The sequence below is a fragment of the Dromaius novaehollandiae genome, chromosome 3, assembly GCF_036370855.1.
Source record: "Dromaius novaehollandiae isolate bDroNov1 chromosome 3, bDroNov1.hap1, whole genome shotgun sequence".
In the NCBI taxonomy this organism is placed as follows: domain Eukaryota; kingdom Metazoa; phylum Chordata; class Aves; order Casuariiformes; family Dromaiidae; genus Dromaius; species Dromaius novaehollandiae.
This window is the reverse complement of record NC_088100.1, coordinates 86937617-86957127: the sequence shown is the minus strand read 5'-3', so window position 1 is coordinate 86957127 and position 19511 is coordinate 86937617. Positions and strand designations below refer to the sequence as shown.

The window sequence follows — 19511 nt, the reverse complement described above, 5'->3', positions numbered from 1 at the left end:
AAGCACAGTGATAGAATACTTTTCATACAAGTAGTGTAGATTCCACTGTATGGGCTTACTTTTTAATTTGCCTACATTTCAGCTGATTTCCAAGGAAAAAGTCCTATCTTCATATATAATCAGATACAGACTTTTCCTTTAGGTATTTCTTCCACAGAAGGAATATCACCATTTTCCATATGAAATAGTGAGGATTTCTTATCTGTCATTTCTTTATGTGCAAGCTACTCTTGCAGTGTATGCAGAGGAGAGTACTTAGTTTCTTATATGAAAAGTTTTATCTGAGGAGAATGTTAAAGTTTCGAAGTTAAGCTCCAAGAATTAGAAAAGGCTGGAATTAAAGCTTTATCTACGCATTAAGGTTGCCTCCAATAAGCAACCTCTTGTTTCTGCAGAGGTGCCTGCCTCAGTCAATGCCTGTGCCAGGCAGAAGAGTTTTGTCACTATGGCTCTGTAACGGGAATCCGAAGATTTAGGGTTTTCTATTACTGCCTCTGATAGCGTTTTCTGTGTTTCATCTTGTACAAATTACTTAATCTTTCTGTGCTTCATGTCCCTCATTGTAAAATAATGATAACACTTCTTTCCACTGACATGGAAAATTGTATGGACAAACTTGTATCTTTTGAGCAATTTAATAGTCTGGTGATTGAAGCTACGACAAGTTCAGAGACTTGGTATTGCTAAGGGGTTAGCAGGAGTGTGCAGAGACTGAAGAGATATGATCAGGAGGAATTCCATTGACATAGAGTTACTATTGACTTACGCTGTTAAAATAGGAAAAGTTTTGGTCTTTCTTGTAAACATTGGAAAGCGTGCAAAGAAAAAGAGGTTTAGAAAGTGTTAGCAAATGCCTAAATAGCAAATGCCATATTTTTAAATGAATGGATGTATTAAGTTCCTTACAGAAAAGTAACTTAAATTTAAATACATAACAATGGCACTACTTAATCAAGAGAAGTTTTTAACTTTGCAACACTTCTCCTAACTTAAATGCAGTTCTCTGACATGATTCATCATTTAGTGATGGAAGCTACATCCTACATTAATAATGTGACCAATTCAGATTGTTGTAATGAAGATCACAACACTGGTGAAATTTTCACATTCAAATACAGCCAGAATTTGTTGGTTCTTGAATGCATCTGTTACAACTCAATATCCTTGCTGCATATTCTTTTACTTTCCCTGCACATCAAAATTTATGTGATTAAAGTCTCGAAGAGTCACTAGTGACTTTTGGGTGCTGGATATGAGAAACCTTTAAGAAACCCATTTTGCAGAGGGCAGCCCACTAAAAAAACATGTTATTTAAAGGTGTCTTGACTGGGACAAGTTTCCTTTATACCTGTGTACATGCAGGTAAATGTTTAGATGTGTGCATATGGTACATTTAAATACACTCTTGAGCAAGAAAGTTGCATCAGTGTTTGGGTTTCAATCTGAGTAAATGCTTTGTCTGAAGTTCAGGATAAACGTATTTGGTGATAAAGCGAACATAAGGATATGCACTCTGAAACTGAGAATTATATGAAGAATATACTTTTTGAGCTCTATGTATTTACTATGCATGCTTGCAGCCCTTTTAAATAGCTAAGAATCAGCTAAGAAAAAGAAGGAATGATTTCCTGATGATTTATTGTCTTCAACATTTGCTTTCTCTACAAAAACCTTAGGAAAAATGTTGAAATTTCCTCTTATTATTAAGCTTCAAGGTACACTGCTTCTTTGAAAAAGAAAACCAATGAGCTTGGTTTGGAGCATATGATTACTGCCCTTACTGTCAGAGGAATCAATACAGTGCTAGTGACACTGACAGGGCAGTTGTTTAATACAGACCAAGTTACATGATTATTATGTCAGAGATGCTAATTTAGCAGGCTCATACTAAAACATAATGAAGCACAAATTATTATATTTTGGTTAGCCTTGTTATTTTAGTAATCCCATTTATAGATGTTACAGCAATCAATGCTAAATGCTGAAACTTTGGCTAAAGTCACCTGTGAATCCAGTCATGAGTCTTTGGACTATATGCTAAGTTTCATAGGAAATGAAAAGTATCATTTAGTCACTTTCCTTCCTAATTAACAGGAGGAAGATGGACACATAATCACCGAGCAAAAGAGTTTGAATCCCAGCAAAAGTAGCGAATGTTCATTGGCAAGGCAACGATTTGGTAAATTTTAAGGGCATTGTAATTAATCACCATGACTTGGTCATGAATTATAACTTGTTCTGCACTTGGCTACAATTATTTTGATTTAATGCTTTTAATCAGTGAATAAAGTTATTCAATTTCCTTTATCTATCAAAACGGATTTGCAAGACATAGACTCTTAAGTATCTCCAATGTTGATCTCTTTCCGTTCATTTCTCCCATCCAACTTTTTATGAATCACTGAATTATTGCTAAATCCCAAACACACTTTGGTGACTAGCTGACTTACAGAACAACAATTGTAAAAAGAGGGACTCATACTGGATTATTAAATTGCTGACTGTGCATCTAAGTTTTTATGAAAGCCTTTTTATAACTTATTTATGCACCACTTTCTCAAATCATCACTGAAGAGCTGGTACTGACCCTTTATTGAAAGGCACTCTTTAGTCTGTATTGTCATAGAACCTTCCTTCTGAAGACCTCAAAATGATTTAACTACGAATGAATCAAGAACATCTTTGTCATAAAGAAATTCTTCTTCCCTAAAAAAAACCCACTACGTTACTGTCATGAGCACTAGCTCCAAATGCCACAGCTTTTTGAAACTGGAAATACTTCTTGGCATCCATTTACTTTCTTTTCCAATAGGAGGGAAAAAATAGGGGAGAGGAAAGGTGTAGGAACAGAGCATAATGTGGTCTACTAAACATACGCAAAGTGTTGTTCTAGGGGAAGAAAAATACACTATTTGCAACAGAAAAAAATGTCAACAAGGTAATAAAAGATTCCTGTGACTGAAAACAAGCTTTTGCATGCACCCTGGGATGGGGTGAGCACAGTAAGAGCTCTAAATCATGCTTTAGAAGATGCCAACTCATGGTAAGTCTCCTCAGCTCCTGTTGCGGACAGCCTTGCTATTGGTGCAGAAAAGCCTTTTCAGTCTTGTGATGAAATGCTAACTGGGCATGTCATAACTCTACCTCAGGAAATAAAATGATGCAAGACACTCTTTCTGCTCACACACTCATAGCACATACAAAATGTTTTGGTGATTAAATAAAAAACTAAACTATTTCTGGATGTAGCTTGTACCACCAGTCTTTTTACTGATAAACCTCTTGTGGAAGATATGGACAAGCTGGTGCTAGAAAAGTTTCCTCCTTCCATTCTAGGCAAAGCCAAAGGAAGGAAAACCAGTGCTGTATCTGTGAGACCTGCCTGAAAAATCACAACAGTTTGTTAAAACCACATACGCTTGCCTTATCAGAGTACTGGACTTAGAAACAGGAGAAGCTGAGGCTAGTCTGATCTGTGTGAGGTACCTGAGCAAGACCTTTCAGGAAAACCAAAAGGCCTGTCAAGCTTGGGAGTGGAACAAACCACCGCCAGCCTGAGCATGGAAGTCACCCTTCCTCTTAATATAACGTTAAAATGGCTGAAATGGGCCAGAGCAAACGCACTGTTAAATCTGCTGATAACATGCCCTTCAGCTCTGGCCACCTGTGGCTCAGGGGCTTCCTCTGCTTTGATGTTACTGTCCTCAGTGCAGCTGAGAAGCAACAGGAAAAATTTGCAGAACAAACCTTACAATTCAGCCCCAAGATGTAGAACTAAAACCAGGAAAGGAAAATCTGTAGGTAAGAAAGCCTTGGAGCTGCTGGCCTCAGGAGACCTCAGGATTCAAAGAAGCAGCAACGTCAAGCACAAACCTGAAATGCAGACTTGCTTGGCCACATTCTTTTGCATTGATAATCCTAGTAATTCCACTGACTGGATTCATATTACTTTGCCTTGAAGCTCTGCTCCACTTTACACATTAAAAACTTCACTTTTCTGTACGGCTAGGTAGGATGTAACTAAAAGATGAAGCAAATATGAAAATTTTTAGGTTAGATTTGGCATATGCCTATTTGAACTTATGATTTTATTTAAAAACATATGGCCAATTTCTGTCTAGGGCTGTGTAGACCAGACTCCACTTAGGATAAATTTGAGGAGAAAGAGTATTGACTCCAAAATGGCTCTCAACAACTCTCACTACCACCCAATACTCCATTCCACATCTTCTCATGTCTCAACTGGGGGTAAGCATCTTTCTTTGACAGGTTGCAGAGCCTGTTATTCTAAAACTTTCCTTTCTTCTAGCAACTGCCCTGCCTCATCAACCCCTTTCACTTTCTTTTTCATTTATTTTTAATCGCAGAGATATTGAACTACTGAAAAACTGTACTTTGAATTTCCTTCTGATATAAACTCTAGTGCTTTGGGGACATAGTTGCCTTTCTAGCTATACTGTGACTCTGTTTGCATTTGTTATTGTTAACATCCACAACCACTGTCAGCCTGCAATTTAAAGCAGTGGCCTTTTTTTTAGATCATGGCAGCAAGGAACACAATTATTTTTACTTTATATATTTTTGTGATCCAAGACAGGTATTTGGAAAGATTTTCCTGAATGGCAGCAGGAAAAAGTCTGTTCAAAAATTCAGACAGCATTGAAAAGGAGAAAGAGTAGGGTATTCAAATTGTCAAATAATTTACAAAGTTTCAAAGAGTTAAAGAATACTGCAAAATAATCACTTTTTTCCTACTTTGCTGAAGAAAGACTAGGTACAATCACAAACTCTGTGTAACCAAAATGTTAGAGAAAAAAAAAGATCTGAGTGCATACATTAAGTGATTGTCTTTTTATTTATTAATCCTTACAAAACAAAACACCTTGCTTAACCATTGCAAAAACAAAGAAACAGAATGAAAACCCACTTATTAACACACAACAAGACTGTCGAACCCCAACGTCCCTTTATAATCTATGTTTTCCTAGACAGAGGCCCCAGGCCTCAAAAAACAAAGAATAAAGTAAAATAATAACAAAAAGAGACATGTAGGACCAAAAGGATGTCAGGGAACAAGAAGTGCAGGGCTGCTCCACGACAGGTAACGAGCCGGGAGCTGAGGGTGAGTCCAGCGCAGGCAGTGCCCTCACTGACCAGGGTGCAGTCCCACCGCACGCAGACACAGCAGGCAGAGCTGGGTGCTAGTAACACAGTCCATCAACAGCCCCAGGCATGGCAAGTCAGGGGAGTCCAGTCAGGAGCAGCAGGAGTCAAGAGCAGAGACAGGACAGGAGAACAGGCGAGTCCAGTGTCCATCCAGGAGACAGGGCCAGGAAGAGGACTACAGACAAGGCTACAGCATAGTTTCAATGTCCATCCCAGAGAGACAAGGCCGGAGCCACGGACACCTGCTCAGTGCAATAAGGCCTATTAGCGTCCTCAGGGCCCCCACAAAGGCTCATTTACATAGGACATGCTTTAGTACAACATACATACATTGACATTAAACAAGGTGCTGGTGGTGTGAAAAGCCTCCTTAAACAGTGGTGCTGTTTCTGGATTTTGGATTATCTGTTTATTACTGTTGTTTGGGTTTTTCAGCCACTTGTGCTTCTTTTTGGTAATGGGAAATAATCTGAACGAGTATGAAGCTATTAATAAAAAGGAAAAGCAAGCCTGCCAACCATATAAGTAAAAAAGTGTTATATCCTTTAAACTCCAGAAAGTATGCGGGAGTGAGCCACAGGCCTTGTCCAACAAACCACAAAGAGAGAAGCAGTACACCACGGCTCCAGGACATCCTAATACTAGGTATTATGAGGGGCAAAAGGCAGAGATACCAGACAAAATACTGGGATGTGCATACTTTGTTAAAACTCACAAAAATAGCACTGTGGAGGAAACAACAGAAGGCAAGGTCTCTGTAAAATGCTATGGACACAACCAGGAGCAGAAGCAGCTGGGGCAAGAAGGCTGCAAGCCCAAGGGCAAAACTCCATTTGCTCTCTGCAGTTAAATACAACATGTAGAAATAGGGAGAGAAGTTATGACGGATATCCCTCCTGGTCAGGTGGTAGAGGTAGGCATGCTCCAAAAACTCCCAGCCATAGAGGTAGTAAAATGCGATGGTCAGGGCGCCCAGCACAGATCCAGCAACTGTTGCAAAAAGCAGCACATCGCGGTTTACAAAGAGCTGCCAGAGGAACCGTAGCAAGGGAAACCTTGCTTTCCCGCAGTGCCCCGCGTCCGCGGCCCCTCTGCCGCCGCGTTGCTTCCTCTGCAGGTGCAGCACAATGGGCAGCATGTAAGTCAGTGGGTATATCTTCACGTGCACGGCGAGCCCATAGCAGGCAGCGGCCTTGCCCACGCTGCCGCCCTCCACGTAGTAGAGGGTGGCCAGCACCAGCAGCACCACCAGGGCTTCGGCGTTGCCACGGCTGGACACGGCCATGGGCAGGGGGTTGAAGAGCCAGGCCGCTGCACAGCAGGCGCAGGCCTGGCCGGCAGCTGCCCCACGCTGCAGCAGGGCCCGGTAGGCCACGCCGGCAGCCGCCAGGTCCCCGGCCACGAAGAGCAGCTTCCCGAAGGCCTCAGCCAGGCAGACGTTGGGCGTGAGCAGCCAGGCCAGCAGCGGCGTGTAGCGGTACGTGGCCCGCGCGTAGGGCGAGCGCCCCACCGCCACCAGGCGCGCCGCGTCCGTGAACACCCGGTAGTCGACGTCGGTGTAGCGCACTCGCAGCGCCGCGTCCTGCCGCGTCCCGTACAGCACCAGCGCCAGCCTCGCCGCCAGCGCCGCGCCCAGCGCCAACCGCAGCCCCGGCCGCCGCGCCGCCATCGGGGGGCGGGGCGGGGAGGGACGAGGCCCCGCGCGCCGGGGGAGGAGGAGTGGGCCGCAGACTGCGCCCGAGCCTGCTGGGCCGCGCGCCGGGGGAGGAGGAGTGGGCCGCAGACTGCGCCCGAGCCTGCCGGGCCGCGCGCCGGGGGAGGAGGAGTGGGCCGCAGACTGCGCCCGAGCCTGCTGCTGGCTTCCGCGTGCGCGGGGAGGTGGGGAGGGAAGTGGGGGGGGGAGGGCGGCATTGCGCATGCGCGCTGCGGCGGCCGTTGGCGTTGCGGTTGCGCGGCGGCGCGTGCGCGCTGCGGGCGCTGAAGCTGTTGCCCTAAGGCGCCGCGGAGCGTAGTGGGGGCGAGTCGCCGAGGGGTCGTGCTGCTCCTTGCTGCTGTTCCCGCCGGTCGGGGCTGCGGGAACAGGTGTCCCTGGCCCTGTGAGGCGGCGGGCGCGGGCGGCGCGGTGCGCCACGGTGCTGTCCCCTCTTCCGCCGCCGCCGCCGAGCGCCGGGTCTGGTGGGGCGGCTGGCGTTGCGCGCCCTCCCTGCGCTTTGAGCTGGGGTGTTGTTACTGCCTGTGGTTGTGCGAGTGCACTGGTGCCCCGCTGCTGCAAGCGCTGTCCTTCGGCTCCGCAGGAGAGCCGTGACAGAATAAACCCCTCGGCCGAGTGCCGTAGGCAGCGTTGCGGCGCCGCCCCACCCGCAGGGCTGCGGCGCCCCCTCGGGGCAGGGGAAGGGGCGGGGGCAAACCGTGCGCGGCTCGGGTGGGTGAGGCGCCGTGGGCAGAAGCGCGTCATGCGCGGTGCTGGTTAAGTGAGAAAAAAAATAACGTTATTTACCTTCTGCAAATGGCCATGTTTTGCCTAGACTTGTGAGTTCCCTCTAAAGCACTTAGGTGAGCTTGCTTCCGCGGTAAATTTCCTCGTTGGCTCACACTGGGAATACAGTACCATGAAAACCAGAGTTCAGAAAGAGGAAATTGCAACAGAGAAATAAATTCTCCAGTATTTTGAGTTTTATTCTTTATCTTTTGAAATAATTTTGCTGTTCAGATTTTGGGCAAATACTGTATCCGAAACTTGAATTGTGGCTGATTGAAAAGTATGCACTTACTATTTTTCAGTATTATGTGTTTCATATTAGAACTGAGTGAGGTTTTTTTGGGAGACATTCATCAAAAGATGTGCATTTGCTTATTTAGCAGTTACTTGCACTGCATTCTCTTTGCTGAATAGTTTCAGTTGGAAACATTTTTGGAGATGCAGGGTGGCTGGCTCACACCACTTCCAGGAGAGAATCTGCTTTTTATCTGTTTTGGGAGCACTCAGTTATTAGAGAACTGGAGCAGATTTTTGTGTTTGGCACAGAAGCCTTGGACAGCGTTTAAACTGGTAGGCTGTTCTGGAGACAAAAGATATTTCTGTTTGTGTGCATACTGCTATTCATTTTTTTTTCTGTTAAGACTGCTTCACTTTGTGTAATGATACAGCAGCATATAGGCTGAGGTGTCCAATTGGAGAAGCATGCTAACAGAGCTGGATAATCAGTTTTTCTTTATCTCTACAGGTCACTGTATATTTAGATATTAGATACTGAATGGGACTTCTTCAAAAGGAAAGAACAAGAGCTCTCTCCCTTAAAATTTACCATACAACATCATTAAGTCCTAAAACTGCTGGTTAGGATAGATGTGAGATGGGGCATGAGGATGTCAGTTGCTACTCCGTTTAATTGCATGCTCACTACTGCTGCTGTACTCTAGAACAGGAAAGACTGATAACATACTTGATCTCTTTCCTCCTTTTATATAATCTGTACTGTAATGGCTGGGACGCTTAGGTCAACTTATCCTGCGTTGGGCCCAAGATACCTTCTGGAAATGTTAGGAGACAGAAACTAATAGAATCACTTGGACTGAGGTAAAAGTGTAAAGAACAGTGTGTGTAGGGATGTTCACTTCTAAGTTTTTGTTTCAGGAAGGTTGTTACTTGTGAGGAGTTGTTCTTGCCATCTCCCTGTTTTCTCCCAGGATTATTTTTGATTTTTCTGTTAATTCTTTGAATGCAATATATTTTACTATTTCAAATTCTTTGAGGAAACTGTTTTTTGTCAGAACAGAATTAACTGCAGTTTATTTGCTGAGGAATTGTCTAAGTTAGATGATATTAAATAATAATAAAGTGAAGTTTAATTAAGTTAAATAATATTAGTTTAAAAAAAACATAGCAGCTTGCTGGTCTCTTAAATTCTTTTTTTTGTCTGCTTTGACAGCCTGTTTTTGGACAAATCTTTTATTCTCTTCAGAAGTCAGCAGAACTTGCATGGCTGTCCCTAGTGACTGTTTGGATTCTAAGGAGGAAAAGGTAGGTAGTGTAATTCTAAAGGGTCGTGAAATTAATAAAAGAGAAAAGCTGGCTTAGCTGTTGTTGTATGCAGCATGACTGTATGACATTGCCTGAGCTGGGAAAGGAACTGATTTTCCATATCAATAATTTAACATCTTGAAAATAAGCTTGAAGTTCTTCAGAGAATTAAGGTTTTCTTCAAAAAGGTGTTTGGCTTCCAATTTGATAAGTAGCTTGCTTAACCTGATTTATCATGCACCATAGACTTTCATGCAGGAAGGAAGGCAGTCTTATTAGAGTTGTAAATCTGTTGTTTCTGTAAAATGCTGCTTTTATTTATACAAGCCACCAGGAGACACTTTTAGAAAATGTTAGGACATAAAAACTAATAGAACCACTGGAATTGAAGCTGATTGATTCTGTTGCACATGAAGAAAAGTGTGGAGTCAGACATAATCATGCATAAAGTATGAATTAAATAGAAATATGTATTTGCATGTATGCATATATATACACACATATATATAAACATTTTTTTCCCATTACTTGCCATGCATCCGGTTTACAGAGTCTCAAAGACAGTATAAACTGGGGTCAGATGTATATGTGTATCTGTTTCATATTCATGAGAACAGATGATAATCCTGATCTCGTATACAACTTCACCACATCTTCATCTTCTGTAGTAGGGAGATATTTCAGCATAGTCCAGGAACTACCCCAGTGCCCTATTGTTATTTAAAATTTACATAGCAGGAGTAAATGGGAGGACAATAAAACTAGGGCCTTGTTATCCAAAGTGCTGTATAGCCCAATGGATAGTTTTACCAGCTGAAAACTAATAGCTAAGTGGAGGATCACAACTGGTTGACTGAGGGAGACTGTGGCAAGCTAAATCCTGGTCAGTCAGAAACAGTCCTGTGCTTTGCTGTCAGTGGTTTATTATCCACACTATGGCAGATGATGAGTTTTGAGGTGGGATAAGCAAACCACTGAAGCTGTTCTCAATGTTCAGTTAAAAAGTAGATCTGATGGATATAGTAGGGCTAAACATTGGAGGGACTAATAGGTTAAGTTTGAGAACCTGAAGGACAGCAAGGGGGTTAGTGAAGGGATGTGAAGGAGTCAGCAATGAACTAGATGATGATTCTGGTAGCAGTGCTCTGTAGTAACATAAGGAAGACGTGGTTGGTATCAGTTCTAGGAAAGAGAGAACAAGAGTTTGGTTGCACAATGGTGGGAGCCTTACTAAGTTTCAGGTAGCCTAGAAAATTAAACAAAGTCAAATGAAGAAAGCACAGTAAGAGGCATTGCCTGCAGAAGGCAGTCAGAGGACCCCTTCACATGCCATGTTTGTAGCTCATTATACTAAGATCTTGAGGTGAAGCACTTCTCATGCAAATCTCTTCTGCAGTTACCTGGTCTTAACTGTTAGCTATACCTTGAGATTTTGTTGTTGAGTTAGGAGATAAAATTTGATTGTAACAATTATTAATAATGTTTCTAGATTGCCTAACCCTGTGTGTGCACTGACATTAAGTGCGTATGTATGTAAGATGTCAGTGAAGCTGAGTATTTAAGGTACACAGAGAGAAAGACATTGGAATATAGCTGATATTTGGAGTTCAGACTTTGGAAAGGGAAGCCTGCTGGACTGTAATTTATTAGGACTCCTTTTTCTGTTATCTTGTTATTTTTATACAATTTTATATTTTGTTATCTTGTTCTTTTTTAAACAGTATCTTTGTTATTGTCTTGTTATCTTCCTTTTTTGTTATCTTGATTTTTTTTTAATCTAGAATGTTTCCTTACATGAGAAGTACTCCTGCTTAATATATTTATCAACTGATAGTAAATATTTGATAAGGTGATTAGTACAATCTGTTTCTTGCTGCACATGAAATTTGATAGAAAAAGTGAACAACACTTACGTTAGACATTTTGGGCTTGATAAAATAAATTGTTTTTGTGTGCATAATTGAAGCATTTAAAATAGTTGTGTTATAGATTCAGATATTACTGGCAAAAGGAAAGTATGGTTAAGGTCATCTAATGACTGCTTTAATACTGGAATGAATAATGCAAGAAATTTTGCAAAAATAAGTTGAAAAAGCGCATTAGATACCTTCATAGAGGAAAAGCACTGTTACAGATATAAGGCCACCACTGTTCCTTTGAGTTTTTCTGTTATCATGTTTGCTTAATACTGCTTGATAAATGTGTACACTTTCTCATGGTAAAAATGAAGCTATTCAGAGAATGTGATCCGACTTGCAAAGGAAATGTTTTTCACCACGCTGTGCTTTTACACAATATACTTTAAGTGGTGTTTGCGGAGTTCTACTTGCAGTAGTTATGCAGATTGTATGTCAGTGTAGGAAATTGTTGGGAATTCCGGCTGGAGATTTGCCAGAAAAGTAGAGCTCTCAAGAGCTCCTGCAAGTTTTGTGAGAAAGGTGACAGACCCTATTAAAGAGGCTGTTAGTGGTCCCACAAGATGAAGGACTGCAGTAGGAGAAACTGCATATTATCCCAAGCATCCTACTTGTAAGTGGTGTGGCCAGAATCTGCCCTTTCTTCCAGAAGGTGCTAGGGATCCAGCTGTGTTATACAGAGCCATTGAATACCAGGCTTCGCCGTTCTGTGGCTATGTTCGTTTTTTCAGTTATTTATACAGGTACAAATCATTACCCAAAAGTCTACTTATAGTCTAAAACTAAATCTCACACAGTTGACCGACATGTACATTAGGGACAATTCAGCTTCACTATTTATTATGCTTTTGGGCATCAAATGGAATTCCAAGTATGCTTTATTCTTCCAGTAAATACAAAGATTATTTCTTATACCTCTGCCCAGGTAAAGCAGTTATGTTATTTTATGTGGCACTAAAAGGTTTCTAAAATTACTTAATAAAATCAATGATGCAGTTTCCTGCTTTTGTCTGTATGGTCAAAACTAATCAATGCATCAGAGAAGTTAGTATCTTCATTTCTTTTATATTGTGCGACCAAAAAAAAAAAACCTTAAAGAGCTATCTGTCCTTCTCAGTAATAAACAGCTTAATGCTTCTTCTGTCAATAATCCTGATAGCATTGTTGCACTTATTTTCAATACCGGCTACAAACACTGAAAAATAATAATAATAATAAAAATCTCTAACCCTTTCCCTTCTTTCTTCTGGCTTCCTGGTGATATCCTGATCTGGTCACAGTGAAAACAAAGGGAAGATGGGGCATAATGCAGACAGGGTTTGGGGTTAGTGGAAGTGCCTATGTCCTGTTGAATGATGTTAGCTTTCCTTGAGGAAATTGCAGAGGGTGTGCTTGGATGAGGGGTCCTTGCTCTCCTACCACCTACTCTTTTGAGCTGACATATATATATATATATCCATAATACCTTGGGAAGCTCTTCACAGAAAAAAAGAAGACTGAAACAGTACGTTATGAGAAAGTTTTGAAGAAATTCATGCCTGTAAGCACTGTCTTGGACAATACATATTAATAAAATGAGCTGGCTCTTAGATTATTACAGGGCTTCTTATTACCCCATGGTGCAGCCTAATTATTTCCCAGCTGTTGCTGTGCAGCTCATTAGAAGCAGCTGTTAGAAAAGGCAGTCCCTAGTTGCTGGAGCTAACTGTTCTGGAAAGGCTCCAGAACTGCTGTTTTTGAAGAGCTGTAGCAAGTAAGAAAGAACGTCTGTGTTGGGAAGGTAGGACTTCCACTCTGGGAGTGGTAAAAGAGGAGAAGGAATGGTTCAGGGTTGTTTGGTTTCCTGTTCTGGGGTGGAGGTATCTAAAAGAAAGTGCAGGTGGGATTTCCTAGCTCCTCCTGACCTGGAAGGAAGTAACAGCCTGAAGGTGAGAGAGGTGCTAGGGAGCCCTAGTAAGTGGAGAAATGGGTAATCTTCTGGTCTTCCCAAAGCTTGCTTTGCTTCCATGTGTAGTTAATCTCTACCCAAATGGAAAAGATCTGGATTCAAAAATGACTCTTCCATTGGCTTTGCTCATAAAAGAGTGTTCTGGACAATGCTTAGTACTTCTAGCTGAGTATACAGTGTGTGAAAAAATGTGAATAAAAATTATCTGGGTTTCCATATCTATCTAATCCTCCAAAAGTTTTGCAAAACCTATTGTTCTCTGTTGCATACAGCTTCAGATACTCCCTCTGGAAAGGGAATGAGGCATTCTTTCCCAGCTGTGCTTTTGGTCTTAACCAGTAAGGGGATTCCTTGCCTTACCTCAGGAGTATTTTAAAACTGGTTAAATATCTTTGGGGATTATGTGACTATACGACTACTTGCTTGTTCCTCATATTAGGAACTCCTAAATGTATTATTGTCTCCTAAATAAAATTGGGGAATAAGTCCTCAGTGTTTTAGACAAGTTTTAAATGCATTTTATAGAAAGACAAGCATGTGTATTTCTGATGCTTTCATTGTCTATCTTTTTTTGTCAGTCATATAGATCTCTTTGAAAATTTGTCCTTGAGTAACAATTCCACTTTATTATTCCTTTTGTGGTATCATGTTCTATTGTGCATAGTGGCTAAGATACGATTAAACTTGGCTGTACACCACCATATGCTGAAAAGACTCTGTCCTAGAGACTTAGCTGTAGAGGGTATGTCCTTCAGTAACTCTCTGTGGGAATACACTTTTCTTTTTTTAGTTACTAAATAGTGTTCTCCATCTCCTAAATGTTTATTTAGCTGCTCTTCATTCAGACTCTTTCTGATAATTACTTGACATAGTTAGTTGCTTATGGAAATATTCTGTTTTGCCTTTTGACATGTTATGATCTCAGAAGGTGGTGCTTCTGTGGAGTATAATTACCAGCCAGTAAAGTTGATACTGTCTTTGGTGCCGGACAGTTACAATTCTGTCTCTACTTCTCACGCTTCCTTGTTATATATGATGATGCTGTCCCCTAACTTTACGTACATCTGTCTTAACTAAGTCCTCAGAGCTTCTTCATTCGCTGTTGACTTGAAGTGACATTTGTGCCATCAGTCTGTTTTTCAGTTTTCCCACTTTGTGTTTGGGAATATGTTCTCCTTCATGCACGTGCTCAAGGATACTGTCTAGCCCCAGATGCTCCATAGGTCTGCTGCACCTGTATCAGAAGTTAAAGGCAGACGCCATTGCTATGAACACTCAGTGTTTCCGTGGTAAAACTCCTAACATAGAAAAGTAAAGCCATCATAGTGAATACAAGGAAGCTGTGTTTTTCGACTTCAGACTGTATGCAGTGTTCTATATCTGCGATAAATGATGGAATTGGCAACAGATGTCGCTTTTTCCAGTATTGTTTGGCTTACTTCATTCTGATTATTGTTTAGTTTCAATATTTGTCCTTGCTGACTGTCACATTGCTGAATTTGCAAGGTTGTTGCCAGAATTTGAGTCTGCTGGCATAAACTTTGCCTACGTGTAGAAATTCAGCCAATCATTATCCTGTGTCAGAGCAGATCTTGCTTTATTTATGTACAGTGGGAGATTAAGAGAGATGGCTTTTTGAGAGAAAGAAGACAGATGTATCTGATTCCCATTTGATAAATCTTTCAAAGAGTTGATGGCATCAAAAGAATACAGCACAACAATGTCCTCAGAACAAGTTCTACATTAGGTTGAAATATTGATGCAATGAAAAGTAAGTAACACTAGCTTTTCTTATTTAGGGTGCTTTGTATTTGTACAAATTGTAAAGTAATTATTTCTATAAAAATGGCAAGTCAAGCAGCACTTCATACTTATCAAGGGCCTATGCTATTTTGGGATGATGCAAATCTTCAGAGTTCCCTGATGGCAAGACCTGAAGAACCCAGGCTGGGACAGTGCAAAATTAACATTGTGTTGAACTGTGTGACTCATGCTTCTAGAAAATGCATGAATTATTTGAAATGGATTTTATAGTTTAAATGCATAGTTTCAAAGGTAGTTCTGGGGTAACTGTGCATTTCTTGAGAATTAGAAGAAAAGAAAGAATTTCTGCTATATAAGTCATGCTTTAGTAACTTTTAGCTAGCATAAAGCAGAGGCAGTTGAAAAGTCAAACTTCTGCATCAGTGAACCTGTGGACTTCTTCAGGAAGTCTGCTCTATCATGTATCAGTCTTTGAGTCACTGGCTGCTTTACACTTGACATATAAAGACAATTTTCCTTTCTGAGAGCCAGGCGATCCCTAGAATTGTCCAAGAATTGCCCCAGGGATGCTCTCCCCCTAGCACCATCAACACCAGAAAGATCCGTTTATTCAGTATCCCTTTTGATGTTCCTCTGTCTGAATTTGAAAATTCAATCTTCTATGAAGCAAGAATACCTCAAGTGAAAAGAGATACCACGTTGACTTGAGTTCCACATGTATCTTTTGATGTCCTGTGAAGGTAAAAAGATTGAGTCCTTGTGTGCATTTTCTAATGGAAATACATCAGCCAATCTCTCTGACCCCCTTGGGGAATTCTTAAGAACTTCAAAAGTGCATGATAGGATGTAATCTTTAAGCCTCAGTTCAGAGTATTTCATCCATTTCTCCTTATACTTCTGAGAGATGCCATGGTTGTGGCGTTAAAAGTGGTATGGTAATCACAGGGACATCAGGCATTTCTGTGAGAATGCTTTCTAAAAAGCAAAACTAAGTAAGCTTTCACCTAGAACCAGTGAAAGTTCTAATAGATAATTCTAATCTAGATTATTAATTTTTAGTTTATATGACAAATAGTAATGCATTCCATATACTATTTCTCAAACCCTGACTACTGTACTTAAAAACAAGTACTGGTGAAACGTTAAAAGCAGTTTATGGCCAGAGTAATCAAAATTGGTCATTGTCTTTGTGTGGACCCTTAGAGTCTCTGGCCTTAACCCTCCAATTTTCCAAGATACTCTTAAAAACATAACTTTTCATTAATGTTGGAATCCTGGCAGCCTTTTCTATGAGTTGAACAATGTTTTGTCAGCTAGGCTTTAATTGCTATGGAGGTACTTGAAGAATGATAGGTACTTCCATAAGACTGGGGGTAAGGTACAGGTGGGTAAGCAGGAACCTTGAGTGTTTTGAACACTGTCCTTCTGCCCTACTCAGAACACACATACTCAACATTGTAGTGATGGCATAGAGTAATGATCCAGGTTCATTCCCATGTGTCTTTCCTGGGCCTAGATCTTCTGTCCTCACTGTAAATCTCACTGTTAGGATGAGGGAGGTGGGTAGGAAAGAGAGCTGCAGGAAAGAGCTACCTGCAGATTGTGGTGGTGAAGCTAAGTATTTTGCAGGTATATGCTTCACACTAGTGACAGTGATACCAAGAAGATCACACACCGTATGGATTTGTCAGTTAGCTTGAGAAAAGCCATCCCACTATGTACCCAGGAAGGAAATGTTTGCAGTGGCATCGATGATAACCTTGGGAGCAGTTTGTGAAGTATGTGTGTTCTCACTTGGTCTTCAGGAGGCTGCCTTGGGGATTAACAAAAAGCAAGGGAGGAGTTGACAGAATAAACCATTTGCTGTAAAATGGGAAGTCCAGCTTCTTCCTGCTTCTTGAAATCTGAAGGTTTTTTAAAATATAAATTAAGCACACACATGTCAATGTAGAGTGGGTTGGGCATGTGGTAGACTTGCTCACTAGAGCATTCTCGTTCTAGTCCATTTTTGTCCATTTTTGTCCATTTTTGGACAAAAGTGCATTCTTGTCCATTTTTGATTTTTCTGGATATGAAAGATGGGGAAGACTGGTGGTGGGTTGGTGGTGGTAAGTGCTAAGTCTGGCCTTGATTGCAGCATAATCCTTGTAGAGGAGGCAGCAAATGGACCTCCATGTTCAGAACAAATCATAAAGCAGAAGCAAAGTATAATCAGTACATCTGTGCGAGGTGTTTACTTTGAGATAATATTTACTTATATGCTGGAGCACACTCCTCTAGTGCATGACAAAAGCACACCCAGTAAGCCTGCTCTGAAGGTTCTTTACTTTCTAAAGGTAAACACTTTGTAGTATGTGGGGGAAGGGGAAAATGAATGAATGTCTTGGAGACAAATGTGGGCAAAAATGTGAGGCAGAATGTTGATTATCATTCTTCACAGCAATTTCTGAGTGCGTTGACTTTTTTTTAAACTGCCCTGTGTACGTTATAGTGTATCTTTGATTACGTATTAGCATATGTGATGATGCTACTGTGATTCTCTGAAAGTCCAATGAACAATTACGACATGAATTACTCAGTTTTTCCATAGTGCTTTTTACTTGAATGCATAGGCATATAAAATTGAAAGAAATCAATTTAAACTTGGCAGGCAGTTACTGGTTTAAATTTTGTTCAAAGAAAGTAACTATCAGAAAGAAGATTGAAAAAAATAAAACAGTCCTCAGTAATATTGCAAGTGTTGCCTCTTTTTCTAAAGTTAGTGTAAAAAGACTTTGGGTCAGCAATAATGATTCCATGCAAGACTCAGTTGTTGATCTGAGTGTCATTAAAGATAGTCTCCAACCTCTGCTCCCAAAAGGCCTAGACAAATCTATTTGAAGGTGATAATGAGTTAAAGATTAATAGCAATAGAGAGGGAAATATAGAAGGGGGAGTTTTAAAGCTAATGTGTTGCCCACTTGAATTACTACCTTTAGAGGTTAATTTACAAGAAATAATTTTATGAAGTATTGAATTTCACGAACTACTTAACTCTGTTCGCATATAAACTTTATCCTTCATTTTTTCCACCTTTGCAGAATACCTTTAGAAGTTTAAATCTATATATGTAAAAAAAAATGCTAAAACCAGTCTTTGGTTCTTCAGCACAAAATATGATTCACTACAACAATATTTCCATTTTCTTCTTTGAACAAGATAATGCAGAATATCAGATTTGTGGATGTGTAGACAGTCTTTAATATTTAAGTCAACGGTGAACTCTTCTGCAGAGTTGTTACTGCTGACCAACAGTTTCCTGAAAGACCTTAAGAAGATTTGAGAACAGACTGCCTTTCAGCATGCCATTGCTTTAGGAAGGGCTTAGATATATTTATGCAGTGTGCAACTGAATAGAAGTGGCCTAGGTTTACCATATCTAATATTAGCTTTCTAAAAGATGTGTAGCCTAAGCTAGCTCTTTAGGTTCCCTCTATAACTAATGGAAAGAGGTAGGTACCTCCAGATAGCCAGAACAGATCAGTCCATCAAAATGTGACTGACAGGAAAAGGTAGATGAGAAAAATGCTTTGTTTGTGTGATACTTCCATATACTCATTGAATGAATCATAAGATGTGAGAAATCCCTTCCTCAGGCCTTCTAAGGCAGGCATTGATAGTTCTGCACCACGAGCTTTAAGATTATAATGTCTAGCATCTATCTTTCCTACTCCATCTGAAACATGTATTTATAGATATTATCATATTAGAACTGGGAAGAAAAAACTGCAGTCAAATTACCTGCTGAAAGAAAGCAGAGATTTCTTTAAAAGATCTCCTCTTTCATGCTGTTCTCAGGTATTTCTAGCATTCCAGTCATTAATGTGGTTCCTCTGTTCTTAGAGGAAGAAAACACAGTCAGCTTTAAGACTTTTTTTCAAATTATACTTGCTAAACTGGAGTTCTTAAATATGACTGGATACAGATATGTTTTAGTAACAAATCCCACTGAAGTCAGGAACGCTACTGTCTGAATTGGATGACCAACCTATGAAATTAGCTGGAAGATAATTAATAATGAAATAATAGGAAAAGACAACCCAAATTTCTGTGGAGGACCCAATATAGAATGGGAGAGAGAGAGAAGGAATTTTGCTCTGGAACAGTAGGAGGAAGGCTGTAGAAATAGCTTGTTGGCTTTACTAAAAAACTGTTACTGAGGGACTGTTAGTGTTTAGCAATTCAGCTTATGAGCTAATGGTAATTAAAATAAAGGGTGCAAAATGAAAAAGAAAAAGACTTTAACACAAGTTTGGTGTACTAAGACCCTGAGATGCTGCTAGAAAGTTTTACTGACTGAAGGTCATATATTTAGGAAAGAAAAAATTCTGGTAGGGGTGTAAAGCCTAAGAAGTTCTAGTTTAGACCAGTAATCCATATGGAATACCCCATGCTTTCTCCCTTTCTCCCCCCCACCCCCCCCACCCCGAGGTTGGTTGAGGTTGGAAGGCATCTCTGGAGATCATCTAGTCCAACCCCCGTGCTCGAGCAGGGTCACCCGCAGCAGGTTGCCCAGGATTGTGTACAGCCGGCTTTTGAATATCTCCAAGGATGGAGGCTCCACAATCTCCCTGGGCAGCCTGTTCCAGTGCTCAGTCACCCTCACAGTAAAGAAGTTTTTCCTCATGTTCAGACAGAACTTCCTGTGTTACAGTTT

At 40.9% G+C, this 19511-nt stretch overlaps 2 protein-coding genes across 6 annotated transcripts in view; one reads left to right on the top strand and one right to left on the bottom strand.

Moving 5' to 3' along the window:
• Window positions 1-4836: 4836 nt before the first annotated feature.
• Window positions 4837-7086, bottom strand: PIGM (phosphatidylinositol glycan anchor biosynthesis class M). Its single transcript, XM_026102619.2, has one exon. The coding sequence runs from the start codon at window positions 7082-7084 to the stop codon at window positions 5579-5581; it is 1506 nt and encodes a 501-aa protein (XP_025958404.2). The 5' UTR covers window positions 7085-7086; the 3' UTR covers window positions 4837-5578.
• RGS7 (regulator of G protein signaling 7) overlaps window positions 6931-19511 on the top strand; it is a 290217-nt gene continuing 277636 nt past the window's right edge. For 3 of the 5 annotated variants that reach the window (XM_064509372.1, XM_064509371.1, XM_064509370.1), the window contains exon 1: window positions 7270-9187. The gene's annotated coding sequence lies outside the window, so the exon portion shown is untranslated. Of the gene's footprint in view, window positions 7045-7269; window positions 9188-19511 lie in introns of those variants that run through there. The other 2 variants (XM_064509374.1, XM_064509373.1) reach the window with 2 other exon arrangements.